We start from the raw sequence: 24,438 nt of genomic DNA, 5'->3' as shown, positions 1-24,438 counted from the left end.
GAATGTTGCCAGCTATGCCGGTGCTCAGACCTCGCCAGATTCGCCAGGAACTCCTCGATGCTCGGACATCACTAGCTACGCCGGGGACTCCTCGGTGCTCGGACATCGCTAGTGACGTCGAGGACTCCTCGCTCCTCGATGCTCGGTCATCGCTAGCGACGCCGGGGGCTCCTCGCTCCTCGGTGCTCAGACATCACTAGCGACACCGGGGACTCCTCGCTCCTTGGTGCTCAGACATCGCCAGTGATCCCGGGGACTCCTCGCTCCTTGGTGCTCAGACATCGCTAGCGATGCCAGGGACTCCTCTCTCACTGGTGCTTGGACCTTGCCAGATTCACTGGGAGCTCCTCGATGCTCAGTCATCACTAGCGTCGCCGGGGACTCCTCGCTCCTCGGTGCTCGGTCATCGCTAGCAATGCTGGAGACTCCTCACTCCTCAGTGCTCGGTCATCGCCAGCGACACCGAGGACTCCTCGCTTCTTGGTGCTCGGACATCGCCAGCGACATTGGGGACTCCTCGCTCCTCGGTGCTCAGTCATCGCCAGCGATGCCGGGGACTCCTCGCTCCTTGGTGCTCAGACATCTCCAGCGACACCGAGGACTCCTCGTTCCTCGGTGCTTGGTCATCTCCAGTGACACCGAGGACTCCACGCTCCTCGATGCTCAGTCGTCACCAGCAATGCCGGGGACTCCTCACTCCTCAGTGCTCGGACATCACCAGCGACACCGGGGACTCCTCGGTGCTCACTTAGTGGTCGAATCTTGCTACATCTCATTGGTGTGCTATCCAGCTGCTCCATGCTATTCGGATTAGGGTGCTGATCTTGGGCAGCACGTCTAGGGTCTTGATACGTGCATGTCAGATGATGTCAGCAAGCTTTCAGGCTTCTTTTTCTTTGACCCTACTACAAGATTCATTCTTCATCTTCTAGCAGGCTCAGGGACTAAGTGGGCACATTTCACCTTATGGTGAATGTGCTTGTTCTCATCTTGAGGCTATGCTCAGGGTCTGGCTGCCTGCTTGGCTGGTCTTCTACTTTTTGACCCTGGCACTATGTGACTACGTCACCTAATGTCGGGCTCGGGGACTAGCTGTGGGGGTATGGCCCTTGGTATCCACAAGACAAGACATGGGCCGCACCATCAAAGGTGGCCCTACCCACAAGATCAAGGCGTGCACGGCGCTACTCAGTGTGCACCGCAAGATATTGTATAGTACCAAATAGGCTACTTTCCTTGTAACCCTTCCCCTCTAGAGTATATAAGGAGAGGTAGGGGTCCCCTAGCGGACAAGATACATACATCTATAGGATACATATATCTACATGATCCATACATCTCAATGCAATACATCAGAACATAGGATGTAGGTATTATGTCATACTGATGACCGAACCTATCTAAATCTTGTGTCTTGGTGCTTGTATTACCATCTCGCTCCTGATCTCGCTCACCTCTATGACAAATCTACCATCGTGGGATACCCTCGGTGGACTGCCAAGCATCTTTTGTCGATAGCATCTCTATATTAGCACGTGTACTAGAGCAATCATGTGATTAAGCTAACAAGCATTAGTAACCATATCCGGTATATTAATTTGAGCTTCATCATAACCATCAAGTTCCATCAATTAATGCTACGTTGTCGCTGCTCAGTCAAGTTCTCACTATCCGGGAGAGACAGTGACTCGAATCGAATCCAACCAGCTGGGGAGTTATTCCTAACACAAACCCATACTTCCCCATTAGGGTCGCATCGGGTCACCTTTGGTACAACTCAGGTATAGTTGCGGGTCTGATCAGCGCTGCACCCTCAGGGATACTACCAGTCTACCATGAAGTTTAGGCCTGGCCTACCCTTGGACTCATGCCACTAGGTCCCCCCACACCCTTACTTCCTCTAGTGTGCGCACTTTCACTTACTAGGTCCTGGCCTGAGTTGAGCTACTTAGCTTCACAGTCGGAATGGCTTATCTCACCAACTAAGTGCTAGGCATGCGTTCAACATGACATGAGGACGTACAGTGAATCAGTCCTTAATCAACATAGATGGGGATAAATAGGCACCAAGACCTCCATGCCTTGTTGCTTCTCTATCACAATTCTGCTTGGTCTCCTTTTATTCATCAACACATGGTTATTTCCACGATAGCAATTATAGCCAACCATGACCAGATATCTACCTATATCTTGTAGGTGACAGGAAATCACCCGACTTCTACCGGACTAAGCATGGCTAAGCATATATTCAATTTTGGACCTACAAAGGATTCAAGATATATTTGTCTGGACAAGAAAAGTATATGCAGCAAGTGGTTCCAATCAACCCTTAGTACTTAATGCATCAACATAAAAGGACTCAAGTTGATATTTAGAAAACATAGGAGGCTTAGAATTCTCCGAGGCTTGCCTTTTAGAAATGAGAAAGGTTGGTGATCATGACACTTAGGAAGATCTTCCACATTGACTCATCCTTTTGCCTGAAGCACCTACTCCTAGGCTACCTACTGCTCCTCCTAACGCTCAGGTTCGAACTCGAGTAGCGTCATTCCTTCTGGGGAACCTATTGCATGCATATGCACAAATGAGTATCATGAATACATAAGAGATGAGATGACATGATGAAGTGTATATGCATGAGCATGGTTATCCGCAAGATGTATGATAAGTTTAACATTCATTGACCAAGTAGATGTATAAATTTCTTCTAGTTGATCTTTACTGAGTTGGTGCATATCTCTTCTGTAGTACAAGAAAAATACACTCACCAAGTCTAGTAATCTAAGGTAAAGTTGTTCATCATCAGTAAGAGGCTTAGAACCTGTGGCTAACAACTAATCTCAATTAGCGTAAGGATTTACACAAGTATCACATAAGACAAACAATTATAATTTGACTTAGTCATTTCCTGGACTGTAAACAGGAGCTACTTATTTTGGCCGGATCTAGAGTTCTACTCAACCAAATACTATGATCTTCGACTTTTTGGAAATCTTATAAAACTACCTACAACTTTATTATAGTCATATAGAGATGATTCAATGTCTATCAAGGTCAAACAAAGTAGTTTCCTAGATCTGTCTAGAAATTCCAGAGAATAAGTATTTCTAAAGATCAACTTCCAATAGCGATAAATCTCAATCCATTCAGCCTATTGCCATGAAAATTTGACACAAGCAAGATAATTAAGTTATCTACAACTTTGTTATTGACAAGATTCACAACAAACATCATTTTACCCATACAATACTTAACAACAGAAACTGTCCAAAACTATCACTATAGTTGAATTATAGAGCAATTAATATTTCACTGCATACAAGCCATTAAATCTAGGCACAACCAATGGTACCAATAGTTCATAGACATCATATACACTTTAGAAAACATAATGGTCAAGCTCAAATAAATTATTTAAATGCCTTTATTAATTTATTTGGACACTAAGGTGAAATAAGGAACATATATCAAAAGTGCACAGTAAATTCTGAGAAAATTGCAATAGCTCATATATGCTCCCAGTAGGCTACTATATAAATTTCATGCCAATTGAACATGTATAACAACCTCTACAAAAATGATAAACTCATAAGGCTTATAATAGCATAAATAGTTTAACCTAGTGGAAACTGTCAAGTAACAGATTTAATATTTTTCTTAGCTCCACCTTAACACAAAACACTGTACAATTAATTTCATGCCCATTGGTTACATATATTGACCATGAAAAATTGCACAAGATACTAGCATTTAATTACCTAAGGCATGTTAGGTTTAGTCAAAGAAAACTCTATACCCAGGTTCGGTACATGTAGTCACATGTCATTTAATGTGTTTTGTATGTTGATTTATATAATGTCATACTTTGTTAAGTTTTTTTGCAGCACGTGTTCAAATTTAAATACATCCGTATCATTAAGTAGAATATTAAGATCATAAATAATAAAAACAACCACATAATTAAAAGTTCGATACTATGCCACATTACACAACATATTAATACTATAACTATGTGCTGACAGTAGACATAGGGGCAAATGCACTTCCAAATCCTCAGTCTGAAACGTACTGAGTAAACAACTCATCATCCGAGTACCAGTCCTCTACTACAACCCTATTGCTGTGGCTAGGCTCAACTGCATTGCTCTGACCTGCCTATCGCTTGTAGTAAGCGGCCTCCGCTTCATCTGCGGCCACTGCGGCCTAAGTAAAGAACGTGTCGTCATACCCCTCTGACTATAAGCCTGCCTTTGCTAGAGCGATGAGCTCGCTCAGTCCGCTAGTGTCATCGTCAGCCTCCTGCGCCTGAATGCCCGCCTCTACTAGAGCGATGAGCTCGCTCAGTCTGCTAGTGTCGTCCTCAGCCTCCTACGCCTGTATGCCCACCTCTGCTAAAGCAATGAGCTCACTCAGTCTGGCAGTGTCGTCCGCATCCTCGTCTCCCTCATTAGACAACACAATAGGTGATTGAACGGTGTGACCAGCTCCTAATCTATGGCCATCTAACTTCTTCTCCTCATACCTTGCACGAGCCACCTCTGCGGCATATTCCCTGCTGCAACCAATCCCTTCATGTATAAAATGCAATCAGTTAGCAACGCGATTATATTACATTTAAAACTAGGCAATGAAAAAAAAGATTTTCAAGCACTCACTGGCACATAATATAGCAACATGCTCGTTCAAGACCTGCATCTGTACTCTTGTCTCCTCCCTTGCCTCATTCCTTGCCCTCTCCTCCTCTAACGTCATTCGCCTCTCCAATCCCCATTTGTTAAGCCCAGCATCGATCGGGTTACAAATACCACGCTGTCTAGCAAACTCATGCATCTTTTCTTTGTGATGTTTAACGAATAGGTTGACATAGTCAGGTCCATATCCCCTCTTCTGTGCAATTAGTTGGCTCTTCTTCAGTTCATCCAAGAACTTAGTTTGACTATCATAACATTTCTAACTGCATTTCCTAGTGCTCTGTTCAAAAGAAACATTATATCATATATGTCTTAGCAAAACAAACAAAATACGATTTCATGTTTACCAGAAAAATAATGAACCTCATCATACTCAATCATATGGCCACAATAATGGCCTATTTCGAGCTCCGAATGGACTAGGCCATAGTTGGATTTTACACCACATTCGCACATGACAGGAGGTGCTTTGTAGATTACCTTTTCTTTCTTCTTTTCCTTAATCCTCCGTGGTTCTTCCGGCCATTGGTTCTTAGGACCATACAACCACTCCTTGAAATGACACTTCATCATTGAAAACATCTAAATAATGAGACATTAGTACATGAACACATATAGCTCAAGATTTTAACACATACACTTTGCACTTACTTCATGCTTGTTTGGACACACAAACTCCAACGTATTCTTAGGGTTTATCATAGCTCGATCTCCACAATCACACAGAGGAGGTTCCTTGAGTCATCTAACTATGGCTAGGTGCTTCTCCTTAGCCATCATTGCTGGAGGGTTAGGGGGTGGAACCCATCGCTTGAAGTGCTCACGTGGATGTCTCCCTCTAAACCAATCGTCGAAAAAGAGGTACCTAGGATCAAACTTGTCTGCACCATCGATCCACTGAAAGAAAAAGCACCTCTCATGGTCCTACACAATGAGATTCCAACAAAATATTAGTACCATACTTAAACAAATAAAGAAAAAGGATAGTGCAAACAATTTCTTACATTAAACTGACTACATGTGTAGAAGCAACGCGCGGCTGTGTCTGGATGTTTCGATTCAAAAACATGGGCCAGGAAACCACAGTCACAGTTAGGGACAGGAAGGTCAGGAGGGATGGGGGCATCTTTGCTAGACGCATCGGTGTATAATTCTTGAGGACGACCCCGTTTTCGCCAAAACTCCTCCCAAAACATTCTTGCATCTAACAAAATGGATGTAATTTAACAAACATAAATCAAAACATCACAAATAAATATCAATGAGAACCATAACTACAATACAACCAATTTCGTTCTAAGAACCGAAAGCAGTTAACATTATACCCTAAACCTAGGGTTTCTCATTTGATCCACAACAATAAACCCATAACATAACTACATGCGCCTAGGTTTGCTAGCTTTTTTCATGCATTGGAATCAACCTACGGTTGTATAATACATATATTGAGGGATACAATGAAACCCTAAATGATGACGATTCTTAGATTCAAAAATCCGACTAATATATACCGAATCGATGCAAAAAAACAAGGAGGTGAGCGAGGATACCTTGCTCTCGAAGATCTAAGGATTAAATCAAGGTTTTCGAGGTCCAATATGTCGATTCGTGAGGTAGGGTGAAGTGGGGAGAGAAAAACCCGAGAGAGAGGAGAAAGAAGAGGAAGAACGCTCGGGCAAGAAGGTTGGTCTAGGGTTAAATGCAGGGACCTCGACGCCACTTACTACGGTGCCGAGCTTGGCACCAAGATCTACGGTGCCAAGCCCCCTGGCAGGGCACCGATCTTGCCTAGGAGCTCGGCGCTAGAGACGGTGGCGCCGAGTTTGGCACCAGCATAAATGGCGCCGAGCTAAGGGTCCATTTCCTAAATTCTTTCCGCCAGGGGTCTATTTGTGAGAAACTTTCAAAAAAGGGCCAAATTTTAAAAAAATTTGGACTCTGCGTGCCTGTGCCGAGCTGCAGACTTGGGCGGAGTTGCAGAGGGCGGCAAGTCACAAATTGAATCAGGGCAATTTGGGCGGAGTTGCTTGGAGGGCTACAAGTAAGATTGAATCAGGGCAATTTGGGCAGGGTTGCGGAAGGCTGCAAACTTGCAGGAGGTGGCGCTAGGCGGCTAGGGGCTTCGTCTGTTCTATAGTCGTCGCCAGTACCAGCTCGGCGGTGAACTCTGCTTCGCACAAAACAAACAGATGGGCTTTGGTCTAGGGAGTACGAAAGAAAAAGTCAATTTTGCCCCCTCACCCTAGAAGTCAGTTTTTCCTCCGTCAACTCAATTAGAAATAGTCCCCTCCCCCCAAAAAAACTCAATTAGAAATAGTTCCTCCCTCATCTCTCAAAACCGGTCACTTGTCCTCCATGGCTGATTCTCTTGGTGTTTTTTTTCTTTTATGTTGATTTCGGTTAAATCTTTGAAAAAACATAGAAAAATCATAAAATGAAAAATACAATTGTGTTGAACTCCACATTAGTAGATGTACACTGTGAACATATAATATACTATACTTTAGCACAAAGTATTTTTAATGTAACTTTAAATCTATGTTTTTCTGTAATTAATTCATATCTATGGTTTCTCTAGTCTAATTGTGGTGAAATTTTTATGGTGGGCTAATGATTACATGCTTGAGCTTAGTAAAAATTTCATGTTCATTAGATTACATAAGATTGAGTTATAGATTTATCTAGGTTTATGTTTGTTAAGTAACTTTTAAATGAAATGAAATGTATAACTTAGTCATACATGATCCAATGAGCATGAAATTTTTGTTGGACTCCACATGAGTAGACCTACACAGTAAACATATTGGTATGTTTTAGTATAAAGTTTTTGCTGTAGCTTTAAATCTAAACTTTTCTGTAATTAATTCATAGCTGCAGTTTTTTGTTGTCCAACTATGGTGATTTTTTTACGGTGGGCTAATCTTGAATGCTTGAGGTGTTGCAAAAATTTCATACTCATTGGATTATGTATGACTGAGTTATAGTTTTATCTAGATAAACCTAGATAAATCTATAAGTCAGTCATATATGATCCAATGAGCATGAAAGTTTTTCGCAAGATCAAGCATGCAATGATTAATCCACCATAAAAATTTTACCATAATTGGACTAGAGAAATTGTAGCTATGAATTAATTATAGAAAAATATAGATCTAAAGTTACATCGAAAACTTTGTTCTAAAGCATACCATATGATATATTCGTTGTGTAGATCTACTCATGTAGGGTTCAACACAATTGGATTTTCTATTTTTTGATTTTTCAGTGATTTACTATGATTTTTCAAAATACAATCGAAATAAATATTAAAAGAAAAAGAAAAACCACCAAGGAAAATAGATATGGAGGACAAGTGACTGGTTTTGAGAGATGAAGGAGGAACTATTTGTGGTTTTAGAGTTGAGAGAGGTTTCATGGTAGTTGAGGGAGATAAAAATGAACTTTTTCCGAGTACGAACTACGTAGGGTACAGTGTCGTAGTCTAACCTCCAATTCTCTAAAGGTAGAAAGCCCAAATGGCCATACGTTCCAGCACAACCATAGCCCACAAGGCCCGGAGGCCGAGTAACTGTTCGCCTTTGAGTCCTGAATCGAAGTTGTCTTCTTCCTTGGACGGACTTACGATCCATCTTCAGAATTCTAGCGAAAGCAACCTTCTGCCCATGGCTACCGGGGCGATTTGGGGCGGGGTCCACGGCAGAGTTGAGGTACGGCGAGCACCCTACCTTGCCCTACCGGGTCCTCTGCCCTGTTCAACTGGGAGATCGTCTGAGCACCGTAGCATTCGAGTTCGTGTAAGTGTTTCCCTCACTCTAGTTTGACCGGGCCGGTTTAATTAGTCCCATCACCTGGGCCAACCATACGAACCCCGTTGCATACCTGGGCTGGAGGTGAATCGTGAGGGTCAGTCCACTCTGTTAAGTGTCAATATAAATAGCAAATGGAGATGCCGTCATGACGAGTGGAGGTGGTTCCTTCATCTTATCTTGCTTTCTCTTTCTTGTGGGATTCCCAGCTTTTTTCCTTCCACTTTCTCAACTCGACCTCCATGTCCACCATGCCAAACACTCATTCCCTGCACCTCATCTCTTCATGCACCTGTTCGGCAGGTTACAGCTCACCCTTGTTGTCGAATTACTTATTCATCACAACTGATCGATACATGTACCCATTGGCGAGGAATTGCTTGTGCCTCATATACACCATATTGTTGGATCCCATGAGGCAAGCATAGTAGGTACCGTCAAGGCAAATTAAACTACGCTCTTCCCTTTGATCTGCGCCGTTAGGGGAAAAAAGACCAGGGTAATTGCTGATTTGGACAAAGATGGTGGCTTTTAGAGTGAACTTGTTCTTTAGAGACACATCCATTATCTAGACCCCTTCCTCCCATAGTAACTTCATGCCCTCCATGAGTGGCTCCACGAACACATCTATATGAAAGCCATGCTGCTTCGGTCCATAAATAAGGATGGTCAGAAGAAAATACCTACGCTTCTGACACAGCCAGGGAAATAGGTTGTAGATGCTGAGGATGACTGGCTGAGTGTCGTGCTTGCTACTGCGATCTGAACTGATTCATCTTGTCGGCACTTAGCATGAACCTATTGTTTCTCACCTCGTTGCCAAACTTCAGGAACATGGCATCAAAACGCTTCCACTACCGGGCATCGGCAGGGTGTCGTAGCTTGCCGTCGTCCTTCGTGAGATCACCATATGCATGCTAGGATATCAACTATGCATCCTCGGGGTTACCGAATAATAATCGATCACGAGCAGGTACCACATCAATAGGGCAGGAATTCTTCTCTACGTGTAACCTTCTTCCTCTTCCTAATGAGATGAGATCTACTTCACACTACTCTTCTTGGCCACCTTCTTCTTTGGCCCACCCGAGGCTTCCTCATCGTTCACATCCACGCGGCACCCCCGATTCCTCTTGTATCGACTCACGCCACAGTGCGGACAGCTCTCCAAGCTCACAAACTAGCCCTAATACATTATACAGTGGTTAGGGCAAGCATGGATCTTTTGAGGATTCAGCATCATTGGCCAGATTAGCATCTTCGCCCGATATGTATTGGCAGGCACTTTGTTATCCTTTGGAAGCACGGAACCAAGGGTACATAACAACTCATTGAAGCTAGGTCAGACCAACCAAAATGAGACTTCAGCATCAACATCTAGAGATCAAAGTGCAGAGCCGTCCATTGCTTCAGACAGTCCTTATAGAGAGGATCCTTTGCCACCTACTTCATCTCCTAGAAATTCTCTAGGCACCTCGGGTTAATGAAATACTCAAAGAACTCCATGTCCACCAAGTCCACCAAGGCCGGCTCACCATCACCACTATCACCCTAGTCGTCGCCCATGTCTTGGACAAAATCATCTATCTGATGACATCAGCATTTTTGCAAGAAACATCGCGCCCATTGGCTGATGATGATGAGGGTTCTCCTCCATGGTTTGCATTCACCGCTGTCGACGATGACGAGTTTCCTCCAGATGCGCCGCCAATCGCATCTACTTCGGCATGAAACCTCCAAACCACGTATTCCTCGATGAAACCCCACTTGATGTAGTGAGATTGCACATCACCGCCTTCGAAGACAAGCTTGTTCTTGCGGTGAGAACATAGACATAGAGTATGCTTTCGAGCAGTGTCAACTAACTTTTTCACCTGATCTATGTAGGTCAGTGATAGCCTCGATATAAGGTACATCCATTTTGACCTTTCCATACCAGCGAACCTTGCACACATAGCGAAGAAGACATAAGTATAGCAGTGTTACAATGAAATGACAACAAATAAAGAACTAGATATGTTTTCTCTCTCTCCACCATGAAGAACTAGTTCTAGATCAAGATCACCCAAATCTTGAAAAAAGAGTAGAATAAGGATGTGGGAGGTGATAGCAACCTCCTGTGGTGTTCTCCTTCAAGCAATCCTAGAGCAAAACCCCCCCCCCTAAAAAATGGTGAATTTTTAGAGTTTTAGAGCTCAAGCCCCGTCAAATAGAGAGGTTGAGCTCGTGGAGGAAGAAGGTGGGGGTGGTCGGCTGCATTTATAAGCAGCGATTAATGGAGGTGGGCATCCTAAGGGCGTCAACCTCCATTAATTGCCCATTAGTGGAGACGCCATAGCTGTACCGCCTCCATTAATTGGTTAACCGAGGCGGGTGGCTTAAGTTGTTTGCCTTCGTCCATGGTTAATGGATTAACGAATGCAGTTGCCTTAAGGCGACCAGCTACGCTAATGGAGCATTAACCGAGGTGAACGTCTTACGTCGTACTCCTTCATCAATGACTAACACAGGCAGGCACTCGGCCACGGGCCCTGCCACCGATTAATGGAGGCAGATGGCCACTGTCCCCTCCTGCATTAATAAAAGTGTAATGCCTCACGAAATCATTTGTGTAGTGGTGCGACCCGAGAAAAGGGAAAGGAGCTGAACTCTTTGGGAGTGAAGAAGCGCGTGGTGACTCTGTTGGTGAAGAGTGTGTTGGTGGACCTATTGAATGTTCCGCCTGCATTTTGAAATAAAAAACTTCAATTGGGTCTTGAAGTGGGCTAAGCCCAAAACAAATTGGGTCTTGGAGTGGGCTAAGCCCAAAAAATGAAGCTCATAAATTAGCCCATGGAAGGAGCTTACATGAGCTACTTTGCATTTATGATGATTACTCCCTCCGTTTCAAATTATAAGTCACTTTGACCTTTTTGTACTTATTTTGCTATGTATCTAGACACACATTATGTCTAGATACATAGTAAAATTGATGTACCCAAAAAGTCAAAGCGACATATAATTTGGAACAAAGAGAGTAAATTTATAATAACATTTGTGCCATGGATGTTTTTTTATTACGATTCAAGTTCATCACATAAGGTGCTTAGAGATGCACTGTTGTTCTAGGCCTTAGCCTTCCAACACTAGGTTGTCGCTTGAGTAACCGAAAGCACAACAACGAACGAACGAAAGGAACAAGGAGTGATGAAAAGGCAAATATAGACAACTGAAGGAATTAGGGCATCCCCCCTCTATGGCTCTTGTGGAGCTCTATTTATATGCATCTGTATCTTTTATAAGGACAAAAATAGTCTTCCAACTACCTAGATCCTAAAGCATATTCCACCCACGACAAGGCATCCGCAGTCCATTCCGTTTCTAGCCTCCCCCAGAAGTCACCTTCATTGTCTGGTCCCCCCGCCTATGCTCCATAGCCGATGTAAGGAGGGGACCCCACCAAGAGAGCCAGGCGGCTTCTGTCCTTCCGTGCTATCAATGAACTAGTCAACCTGCTCAACACAATGCAACATCGTACCGGAAGTGTCACGACAAACGAAAAGTGCTTGCACCATTTCGGCGGAATCGAGGCTTCATAGACCGAAAGACCTTTTGCCTCGCTGATGATGAAAATCCCTTCCGTTTCCCTGACCATTGCCTCCTTGGGGGAGCCTGCGAAAGCATGGGCGGCAGTGCAAGGGTGCCGAAAAGGCATAGCCTCCCCCAATAGCCAGCAGTGGCGAACACATATGTCGGCTCCGCGTGCCATTTCATCTTGCAGTGCGGAAAAGGGATGCAAATGCTCCCATTTGGTGATATTGACCAATGGGCATTCTAGCCCCTAGGGCCGAGGATGTGTTTGAAAAGCCTGAGGAAGGAAAGGGGGTGCCGAAAGGGCATACCGCCCCCAAACATGGACCTTCTATGACAATCATATTTTTGTCACAAGGACGTCATAAATTACGTTTAGTGATATAAAAATTCTTGTTTATGACATAAATTGAACATCATAGAAGGTCACATTTCTTGTAATGAGCTGAAGGGCAGCATTGTTGAAGGTGGAGTCATGAATTAGCAATGCAACTGTGGTGGTGTTCTGTCCTGGTGATAGTGTGGATGTGGGATCAGCCTCATTAGGCTGCTCATAGTAAGCAGCGGAAAAGACGGCTCAAGTCTGGGTACATGGAGGTTCGCACATCGACGACTCCAATGTGGAGGTTGTTAGATATGTGTCCAATATGTTTGGGTCATGCTAGGACTCGAGTTGTATTAGGGGTTAAGATAGAGTTGGAGTCTAACTCTATATCCTAGAGGGACATAGATATAAGACAACTCTTGTTGTATCTTTGAGACAACTGGGCTACTGGGTTGGACGGCGAGTGTGCGGAAGCACCCAGATGTCGGTGTAGCTGTTGTTTTTTTATGGCGAGTAGTGCACCTAAGGATGTAGGTACATGGGCGAACCTCATTCAAAAACATTGGTCCTCGTTGTTGTTGTAGTTCTACGGTGCTTATACTTCTACCTTCTTTGGTTAGTAGATCCGATACGATATTACCGTGCACTCTAAAAGGCTGGACCCCCAAATCACGTAAATGCATGAATTACCGCCCAAGAGGCTCAGTACATATATATCATCCAATTACAACCAATAATTCTAACCTCCTACTATTTTTCTTATCAAATTTTATCTTTCACTCAGACCTGGTAATGTCTAAAACTTCCCAATAGCAGTGGTGAATTGTTGGCAAGAATAGTACAAACCGTGTCGGTTGTGGATTCGCATGTACGACAATAGTAATAATAAGCCCTTGTTTAGTTCGCGAAATTTGGATTTTGGGCTACTGTAGCACCTTCGTTTTTATTTAGCAAATAGTGTCCAAACATTGACTAATTAGGCTTAAAACGTTCGTCTCGCAATTTCCCACCAAACTGTGCAATTAGTTTTTCTTTTCGTCTACATTTAATGCTCCATGCACGGGCCGCAAACATTCGATGTGACAGGTACCGTAGCAACTTTTTGGATTTTGGGGTGGAACTAAACAAGGCCTAAGTGGATGTCGATGTGATGTTGCTGCCATTGTTGACTGAATTTACAGACTATTCCAAGCTTGCTTGTTTGAACGAGGAACCTCGGTGGTCATTTTCCGTGATGTCGAATATGGTACTCTTATCCTCAGGAAAGACACTGTTTTATGGACGATATACTGAATTGCACAGCAAGGAATCTATCAATGGCACAGTCTGATAATGCGGCTGATGGGTGCCAGATAAAAATATAAACCAAAACTGAACTCGCTTTCCGCTTACTAAAATTGGATGGAACAATGAAAGAATAGAAACTGGAAAATATTCCATAAACCATGAGTTATAGAATCCTACCTTCTACTAAAAATACAAAATACAAGCTTGTATTTGTTGAAAGGTTTGATGATAAACTGACAAAACGTCGATATACACGGTGCATGAATGTGCAAGAACGACAAAAGGCTGGTGGTAAGGTCACACACGCTAGTAGTACATATTTCTGGACCCCTGACATCAATTAGTTACGATGAACCCTCACCCAGACATAGTTTTAGTTTTTCCTCCTGGGTTAATGAGGAAACACATCAGAATTTACAAGAACTATTATTTGTGAGTGGCTGAAGTGACTATTCCAAGCTCGCTTGTTTGAACGAGGAACCTCGGTGGTCATTTTCCATGATGTCGAACTAGTCCATCACGCGCGCACCGGCAAATCACGCGCATGGGTGGGCATAGGAATGATTTGAAATATGGAGAATATATATAGACTGTATTATAAGGTAGGTAGATATACAGTGGAAAAGTTCAGATGATATATGCATACATTTGAAACTTAATTATAAGAGAAGATGTATGTTTGACTAATGAACTGGGAATTAGGTAAGAGTGGCACCCTAGTATAATACAGTCTATTGATGTAGGTAATAAGGTAGGTAGATATACATCCAGGAGGCAGCGCGTCGTTCACAGGATAGATTATTACTTCCAGGAGGCAGCGCCATTATTATCCACATTGTTGTAGGATCAGAAGGCAGATACATATCACTACCTAGTTATGCAGGCATACGCAATCTTGATGATGGCACATCTTTGTAGTTTGTGCATATATGAAATAATAAGATTCAATAAAATCAGTGATGTCCACATAGCAGGAATGACAAATGCAAAGGGTTGGGTCATTTTGTGGACAACGGGCCCTTTCAAATTTTTGCCAATTTGTGTACATGTCTTGGAAAGCGGGAATTCTGATGGAACTACCAACAGAACATGACGGATAAAAGCTGTAAACCAAGTCTGTAGTATGCAGTGTGTTGTAGCTAACTGGGAAGCTGTTTTTTTGCACATCCTGGAGAATTGGGGAAGTTGTTTTGGTTGCCATCTTGGTACTGAACCCTGGACGTCACGGGTTGGAATACAAAGGTGCTAGTTTTTTTTATAGCAACGATGATTGAAACTGCAAGCTATAAAATGATATTGCAAATTCATATATCTAGAAACGGAAGCGGTGAAAGAAAACTCTGAGAACAGAGCAGCAATTAAGGAAGTATGCACCATGCCCATTCATTATTATATATTGAAGACAATTTAAGAGAGAAGCTAGAGAGCTATGATTAACCATGAGTACTGCAGCAATCACTCATGGTCGGGTTTTTTTTTTATGAATAGCAACTGGCGCTGCAAGCTGTGAAATAGACATTGCAAGTTCTGTATATGTGAACTCATATATACATCGAGAAATATAAGTGGTGAAGCAAACCTCCGAGAATAGAGCAGTAACTAAGTAACTACGCAATGCAAATTTAAAAGTACGTCTCTCTAGCAAGGAAAGGTCAGAATTGTAGAAGTATAATCTATTATCAAGTTGTCGAGGTTTCATATTAGCTTCAATCTAGTTATGTGAACTTGAGAAGCAGACATTTTTCACCAAGCCACAAGGCTGACCATACGGTATATGGAGCAACTGAATAACCAATGTTCTATGGCTTGGAAAAATGACTTAGGACACCAAATCGCTTACTTGTCCTTCCGGTGTTTCAACAGGACACATCATTCCACCAATGTGAATTATGCAATTGTGGGGTCTTGCCAATTTTCCTATTGACTACATTAGAACCAAAATTTATAATCAAGTATTCATGGAGAAGTATTAGATGGAAGAAAATCTAGGATGTCCACCTTCACATCCAATTGGAGAGTTTAGGCTCCGGAGATGCGAAAGTGTAGAAGCATAGTTGAGCCGCTTAAGCACCTTTATAAGAAAGGTTACGGAACATGGATCAGAAAATTTTTCACTAAAGCGAGTCAGATGTAGTGACTTAAAAATTAGTTGGAGGGAACATATAAAATAGAAGGTACATTAATCATGTAATTTGGCATATAAAATTGAAGGTTATACAGATTATGTTAGAACCCATGGGCGTGTCTAATCTTTATCATGAATAATAATCATGTAATCTGACATGATTGCTGTAAAAATTTGCATACCTATGTGGGGCTGGAGGGGATCAAACCTATTTTCTCTGCAATACTCAACTTCTTTTTGGCATAGTCATAATAGGTCTTGAGCCTTGGAACCTGAAAATGAACTTAGCTTCCAGATAAGTGAAGTCAAGCGAATATTTGGAACACACTGAATAAAAAACAGAATAAAGGTACATACAAATCTCAAAGGAAAAAAAGAGCCAACTAAATCTTTCTTTGTCAGCGTCCATGATCAACCAATAAGCTTCACTCTCTGCAAGCTACACACAGAGAAAAATTGCTTAGGGGAAAGGACAATTCCATGTTACACTAAATATCTAAAAAACAATGAAAAAAGGTAGAGCTGATTTGACTCTCGAAATCTTGTGTGTACTATTGTAAAGAATCATATAGCATTACCTCAAAAAGATTAATTTGAGCATCAACATCAACTAGCAGATTTTTTGAAAGTTAGAGAACTCCTCTCCTAAATTCTGTGAGTTTACCTAAGATAATTAACTGCATGAGGCAAACAGAGGCATCACATACCGATCTTATGAATAGAATTGTCGTAAAGAAAAAACGAAAGTTTACATTTTGAACAACAAAAGACAATATAAATGCTAGTGCACTAAAAACAGGAAAGAATATAGCTTGACAAAGTGTACCTTGATAATGACTCAACCAGCGTCAACACACAATCACTGCAAATCACATGAGCCTATAGCAAGGACTCTCATCATGGATCTATATTGAGTCAAACATCTATTTTTGGTTGCATCTAATGCTGCCCAGCCAGATTAGGCATACAAAGTAGTTTTTTCCTGTAAAATATAGGCAGTAAGATGCAGGCCTAAATTGATAAGGTGATCACTTTGCTAAAAGGCACCATAGGCAGCAAGGCGTAAGGCTATATCGCTAAGCTGATCGCTTTTTAGAAGCTATTATTAGAAAGCAAAACAAACCATGAGGCACTACATTGCTGCTGCAACTTATACACATACAAATGGCATAGCAACTAATATTAGCTTAGTGGTACTCCAAAAAAATATAGAGATAATTCTTGATGGTGCTACAATGTTATCTGGCGAGGTGATCTACCACTTGTCTTTTCATAAAATCACATGATCCACATATGAACACACCTATGAGAGATAGAACTCACCTATGCAGCACATGATCCACATATGAACACAAAAGAAGTTCAGGCCGACAAGAAATTCATGTTCTTCTATAATAAGATAAGCGACAACAATGGGAACACCACAATTATCAGCAAAGAAATTCTGAACACATATGGAGCTGAAACAAGAGGTAGCGATAGTATCAATATAAGAAATACAACGCGTTTGTGCTAATTGATATACTGCAGAAACACTATAAAAGCTAATTACATATTTCATTACAGCCAAGACAACCTGGTAATACATGGTTAACAGTAACAATTTTAGTTAATTGGCTACCTAGAAATGGCTGCAGCAAAAGGAGGGAAGGTAATCTAAGGACAGACTGTGACGGATTTATTGTGATGGCATGCAGGTGCAGGGCATCATCCACATAGTCGTACCTCTATACAAACGGCCGCGTCCTTTTCCCATTTTATTACGCTATCGAAACATATATATTATGTAGCAAGATAAAAGAGGGCAATTGGTCTACAGCTGTATATGGTTGTACCGAAAGCAGAGACACTCGGCAAAATTTTTTTTAAAAAAATTAAATCTTTGTCGAGTGTCAGATCTGGGACACTCGGCAAAGAATTTAAAAAAAAATCAAATCTTTACCGAGTGCCTAACACAGGCACTCGGCAAAGAAGGCCGTGACCGAACGCCGTTTCTCGGGCAGACTATGCCGAGTGTAGAGATTTTGTCGAGAGTCTGGCACTCGGCAAAGAAGTCCTTTGCCGAGTGCCCGTATTTGCCGAGTGCCCGTCTTTGTCGAGTGCCCGATTTTTAACACTTGACAAAGAATTTTGCACTCGGTAAAGTCCTGTTTCCAGTAGTGTAGTTTGATTGGCATGCACAACAAAAGGAAAAATAAGTGGATGTTCATGTGATGACGTGACCATTGACTGGATTATTAGTGGACTATTCCAAGCCAATTTGTTTGAACGAAGAACAGAACGTCCGTCGTTATCTTCCATGCATTTGAATGGCGTACGTATGGTAGTGATGATGGGATGCCTGATGAACGAGATAGTAGTAGACTGGAACAACTTAACTTTCCGCTTACTGAGACTGGACTGAACTTCCAAGAATAATAGTCTCTCATATATCTTCCTATCGCAAAATAAAAGAAAAATAAACTTGCATGTATTTCTTGAAATCTCTGATGACAAACTCACAATTTGTCAATACCTACGATTTACCAATATGCAAGAATGACAAAAGGCTCTGCAAAGCCGGTAGGTTTTTCTATGACGTGTTTTTTGATCTATTCTAATTTATGATTCATATGGCAATTCTCATGCCGTCCATTACAAAACAAAACAAAGGCTCCTGTACTAAGGACAAACATCGGAACCGTGCCAATGAACTCTTGAGGTAGCAATCGTGCAAATGCTTGTCCATTTTGTACACAAATCTTCAGAGGGTGTTTAATTTTAATTTTTCCCTTCTTTTGTGATATATACATATATATAGGACATGCTGTTTCGTAGCTAATAATATATATAAATAAACCTGTTTTCTTATGGCATGTATATTCACACAAAACTAACTATCCTGTCCAAATTGCAGTCTCTCTCTTGATCCCTCCCAAATCCATGGCGTCCACGCAGTACTCCCCTCTGCCCTGATACCTGACCATCAACCTCAGCAGCTCAGTTGCATTCTCCTTGGTTTCCTGTCTGCACCCAGCCTGCAGAAGGAACAGCACCTTCTGGAGGGCGCCCAGCTGCAGCGCCTCAACGATGGCGTGCCGCCTAGCTGCCTCTGCCGCCGCGTCGTCGTCCGGGCATTTCTTGCAGATGCGCAGCAGCGCGGACACGACGAGCGCGGTGGCGGCGTCGGACACCCAGAACATTTTCTTGACCAGAACGGGCATGGCGAGCGCGTCGGCACGGGCACGTGCTCTGCCGTCGCGAGACGCCGCCAGTGCTGCGTCGAGCGCGGCGAGAGCCTTCTCGGCCGTGCTCTTGTCAGCGTCAACGAGGAGCTCCACGAGCACCGTCACGATCCCGGCCGACGCGAGGCGCGCCCCGGCGCTCTCGCCGGTGCACGCCAGGTGGTACGCCGCGACCAGGCACGCCCTGGTCGCCGGCGGGCAGATGCCGTCTCTGATCGTCTTCACCAATACTTGGGGGACGGCCTCGGCGTTCGCGCTCAGATCGATCGTACCGGCCGCGGCACCTCTGTAAGCTGAGAGCGAGACGATCTCTCTGATTACCACCACAGCTTGCAGCCTCCTGTGCAGGTCGCCGTTCGCGGCGACAGCGACCAGCCGCGCCACGGACGCGGTGGACGAGCCCATGGCCAGGATGGCCTCCTCGTCCATCGGCATCACGAGCACCAGCGCTGCCAGCACGACGTCGAGGACGTCGTCAGTAGCGGCGGCCGCAGCATCGGCGGTGCCCGCAAAGAATGTGAACGCCGCGGCGAGAGCGCGCGCCGCGCCGGCGGACTCGAGGCGGCGCCGGCTCTGCGCCGCCTCCCGCCAGGCGAGTCGCCGGACCCCGCGCGCTGCGGCAGCGCACCGCTCGGCGTCGCCTGCGCGCGTGGCGCCCTGGAGCTCGGCGACGGCGGCCTCCTCAGGCGTGGCGGGGACCCGAACCCGATCGACGCTGCAGCAGCAGCAACGGTTGGTGGCGTACCAGTCCTGGATGAGGCGGCGGAGAGTGTGGTTGGGGACGAGGTCTCCGGCGCGGAGCTCGCCGTGTGTCACAGGACATGTGCGCTGGCCGCCGGCGAGCAGCCAGGACTCGATGGCAGCGCGGTCGTAGGTGATGCCAGTGGGCGCCGCGACAGGGTCCTGCATAAGGTCTAGCGTGATCGGGCACAGGAACTCCGGTGGCGCCTCCGGCTTGGCGGGAGCCGTCCACAACTGCTGGGACGACATGGACGACCAAGGTGGAGACTGAATAGTGGGTGAGCGGAGCGTTCTGTGGAATGGATCAGTGAAGGACTTTATTTATGGAGGCCATTCCTTACGTAGTTAGGTGCCACTAAAAAGTTCTAAATTTCATATCTATCAATAAATAATTGGTATGCCATATATTAAATCATTGCTCTAACTTTTACGACCCTCGTGTGCCACTTGCGTTAACATGTCGTCCAATCTAACTGCTAGGTGGTGGTAGAAAAGAGACGACTTTTACCCTCACCGTTGCCATCTCACCATCTCTCTTACGGACTCAAATTTCCTAACTTATACCAATGTAAAGTCGCATTGTAGCTTTCTCCTCATCTCTGCCTTCCAAGTCAGATCCAAAGGTTGTCATTCATCTCAGCTTAGAAGGCATCTTTCAGTCGCTGCCTTTGGACCTTTTGGTATGTGCAGTCAACAAACACTGCCGTACACCGTTGTATGCAATGCAACCTGCAAACACGTTTTGTTGTGGCACGCCGCCTCAACACACTGCGGTGCTGCGCCAAGCCGGGCGCCATCCTGCGCTATGTATATATCAGCTGTATTTCAAGCAAACTCTAGGCTTCTTGCCTTGTTTTCTTACAACAAGCATGCTAAAACATGCGTAGCACAAAGAGCACCACCTTCGTTGGAAATACTTGGAGTCTACCTTGCTACTCTTTGGCTTCATATTTAGGGCCTGTTTGGCAGGGCTTTGGCTTTGGCTTCTCTGGAGGAGCAGCTCCTTTGGAGGAGCTGAAGCCGTTGTGAAAAACGTTTGGCAAAATGGCTCCTTCGCACTAGACGACGTGAACCCATAGTAAGGAACCGCGCGAAGCTCGTTTTTGAGGCTTCTCCTGCGCAGGTGAAAAATGGCTCCGGCTCTTGACCGGCTCCACATGCGGAGCCCTTTCTAAAACAGACGTTTGGCATAGCTCCTACAGGAGCCGGAACTAAAGCCTCTGCAGGAGCCCTGCCAAAGAGGCTCTTACTTGCAGCAGCTCCTACTTCCTCTTTTTGCATAGAGGATTGAGCTAGATTTTCAACAACAATCGACTCATCAATTTCATTAACAGGCACTTACATAGAGCCTCTTATAATTAATGTTTGCTTGACTTAATTGAATCAGCAGTAATCTCCTTCTTCTTAAGCACATAAATTTTCTTTGGAGGCCCGACTTTTTTTTATGGGTTGATTCATCTAATCCACTTTTTGCTTAGTATACTTGTTCATAAATTGGTCAAAAGCTCATTGAGAGCTTTCGCAAAAAAAAAAAAAAAAAAAAAAAAAAAAAAAAACTCATTGAGAGCACCTCCTTACTAGAATTATTGATTTTATTGGCCTTCAAGTTCCAACCTCTGATTGCCTTCGCGATGGTCTTTGATCCACCTTAACTAGGCCGATAACCTTATTGTTTTTTGCTTTTTAAATCCCCAGACAACAGCAATAACATCTTCGTTTTGCTTTCTCACGTTAGTTTTTGTTTCACCCACGAGCCTAGAAGACTTGATTACGATTTTAATATTCTCCTAGCCATCCATAGACCTCTCGAGGATGGTTTCACGGCATAATAAAGTCTTCTCAATAATCTTGTTGTCTCCCCTAGGATAATCAATTATCATATTTTTTTTCTAGTAGTAGATTTGGCTTGATTGCACCGAACCGAGATAATAGGATTCTTCCATTCTAAAGTGTTGATTAGGAATGTCCTTATATGAACCTGCATTTCTAATATACTCAATCGTCCATTACTAATGGTTGATTGAACTTGCCACAGAAAGACATTGCGGTCATTAGTAGCATCAGGAACATAATTATACCATTTACAATATGCATGGCGCTTCAACTCAGGAAGTGGCTGGAAATGATGTGACAATTTAATGTATACATTTTTTAACATCTCATCAAAGATACAATCACACCTAGATAATAAAATACAAATTTCATCTCCGTTTGCGGATTCTTGTGAATTAGCTTGAGGGAAGAGCATGGAACTAAATTAGATTGTGCTGGCCATACAAATTCAGCAATAAAACAATATTTAGTTTCATCATCCAAGCTATCTGAATGATGATCAAAAGCATGCATATTGACATGATGTGAGTTATGATATTCTCCAGGATTACTTTGGCTTTTAACGGCTGAAACTTTTTGCAACAATTGATTAAGAAAGAGAAACTCAAAGGGCACGTTTGTTTGCTTGGCCCAGCCGGGGCATTGCGCCCATGGGCTGCAACCCTGGGTGTTTGTTTACCTGGACCCCCTCCCTAGCCCGGCCCTCACGGTCATCAAAGCAGGGCTGAGCCAGGCCGCGGGGGAACGAAAATGAAATCCGTTCCTCCTAGGCTCGGCTTGCTTGGGTGCGCATGTGGCCATTTCGGCCTCCTCGCGGTTGGCCCCCGTGGGCTCACGTAGGAGCAGTGAAATCTCCGCGCGCGGCGCCGCTAGGGTTTTGGCCTCCATTTATCCCCTCCCTCCCTCCCCTTGCTGCTCACTCGCCCTCGCTCTCTCCGCTCTCCTTCCTCGCTCTGCCTGGTGGTGTCCGCGCAGTCAAGGACGCTCCCGGGCCTTAGGGTTTGGGAGTTCTCCCGCTGTCGTCGAGCTGGAGGTGGTGTTGGTGGTGTGTCTGCTTCGTCTCCACCTCCGGTCCGCCGCCTGCGTCCTTTTCTTCGCCTGGTAGTGGTGGTGGCCGGTGTTGCGCGGGCCCCGTCTTCTTCCACTGCTCTACATCTTCTTCCTCCTCTCCGACTCCGGTGCGGTGGTGTTTGTTTGCCTGGACCTCTCCGCCGCGCCTCTTCTTCCTATGGTTCCTCATCGCTCGTACTAAGGTGATATCATTTCTCGGACCTTACCTCGCGTGGATCTGGTGTATTTGGATCTGGATGGTCCAAATCTTGAGATTTGAGGTGGTTGTGTGCAAATTCCTAGCCACTGTGGTGCCTTTGATGCTGTTCTTGGTGATTTATTACTCTGGTGCTATTGTTCTTGTCGATTTCGTATGTGATATGCAGTACTTGCTCCGTTAGGGTTTACTGTTTATTGTTCGGTATGGATTCAGTGATGGTTTGTGGTTTTTTATACTAGTTGATGATGCTGGTAGTAGGTCCTGGGGGGCTTCTCTTTGGAGAAGCAACCGTTCCTGCTACTTTTTGTCCATCTGTTTATGAATCCAGTTCATTTAGAGGCCAGCAAAGGCATGTCTGATGACTGAAAACTGTTTTTAATAACTAAATGTAGATGGATCCAGCTAGCCAGCATTCTATCTTGGCCAGCCAGGCTACAACAAAGGTTGTGGTCATGGTGGCTTTTCTGTTTTCTAGGATTAAGAGACTGAGGGGTGAGGATAGACCCATACCCTATGGTCCTACAACTTTAGTAGATGAGCATAGGAAGAAGAACTTGGACTTAATTTATAACTCCATTGATAAGGAGTGCATTGCCATGCTAAGGATGAGTAGGGCCCCTTTCTTTGCTCTTTGTAATCTGTTTAGGCAGAGGGGTCTTGTGCTAGACAGTGTAAATGCAAGTGTTGAGGAACAAGTTTCTATGTTCCTCCATGTTGTTGGACACAACCAAAGGTATAGGGTGGTCCACAAGAGTTTTAGAAGGTCCATAGAGACTGTGCACCGCCATTTTCACCAAGTGTTGTATGCTGTTGGGGAGCTTAGGAGTGAGATGATCAAGCTTCCATCCTAAGATTTTTGGGAGCCAGAGATGGAACCCATATTTCAATGTATTGTACCTTATTTCATTAGTTGATAGTTTAGGGATTATAAGTGGCATAGACCTAATTTGTTCTAATTAAATGTTGTTTAGGGCTGCACTGGGGCAATTGATGGCACCCATGTGTTGGCTAGGGTGCCTAGACACATGCAGGCTACCTTCAGGGGTAGGAAGAGTAACCCCACTCAAAATGTTATGGTTGCTATGGACTTTAACCTGAAATTCGCCTATGTATTGGCTGGGTGGGAGGGATCAGCATATGATGCTTTGATCCTGACAATGCTATTGAGAGACAGGATGGGTTGAGTGTACCAGAAGGTAATTGCATTGTTAATAGTATGAGTAATTTAATTGTTGAAACAACAAACACAAACTGATTGCAGTCCTTGTTAATGCTGTAGGCAAGTTCTACCTAGTTAATGTAGGCTATGCATGCCGTCCTAGGTTCATGCCGCCTTGCAAAGGTGTGTAGTATCATTTGTCTGAGTTTGGTAGCAGAACCTACCCTAGTAATGAGAGGGAGCTCTACCACTTGAGGCACTCTTCCTTAAGGGTGACAATAGAGCATGCTTTTGGGGCTTTGAAGAATAGGTTTCATATTCTAGACAACTAGCCCTTCCACACCTACAAGACCCAAGTGAAACTTGTCCTAGCTTGCTGCATTTTGCATAACTAGATTTTGTCCTTT

The 24,438-nt window shown here is 44.0% G+C and overlaps 1 protein-coding gene across 1 annotated transcript; it reads right to left on the bottom strand.

Moving 5' to 3' along the window:
- Positions 1 to 18,652: 18,652 nt before the first annotated feature.
- Positions 18,653 to 20,018, bottom strand: LOC136490974 (U-box domain-containing protein 21-like). The gene has a single exon (XM_066487190.1). The coding sequence runs from the start codon at positions 20,016 to 20,018 to the stop codon at positions 18,681 to 18,683; it is 1,338 nt and encodes a 445-aa protein (XP_066343287.1). The 3' UTR covers positions 18,653 to 18,680.
- Positions 20,019 to 24,438: the final 4,420 nt, after the last annotated feature.

The sequence above is a fragment of the Miscanthus floridulus genome, chromosome 1 (genome assembly GCF_019320115.1).
Source record: "Miscanthus floridulus cultivar M001 chromosome 1, ASM1932011v1, whole genome shotgun sequence".
Taxonomy (NCBI): Eukaryota; Viridiplantae; Streptophyta; class Magnoliopsida; order Poales; family Poaceae; genus Miscanthus; species Miscanthus floridulus.
The sequence above is the reverse complement of the archived record's forward strand: the minus strand, read 5'-3'. Positions and strand labels throughout refer to the sequence as shown.

Excerpts from the sequence above, each read along its gene's own strand:
- LOC136490974 (XM_066487190.1), bottom strand. The coding sequence starts at position 20,018 with ATGTCGTCCCAGCAGTTGTGGACGGCTCCCGCCAAGCCGGAGGCGCCA.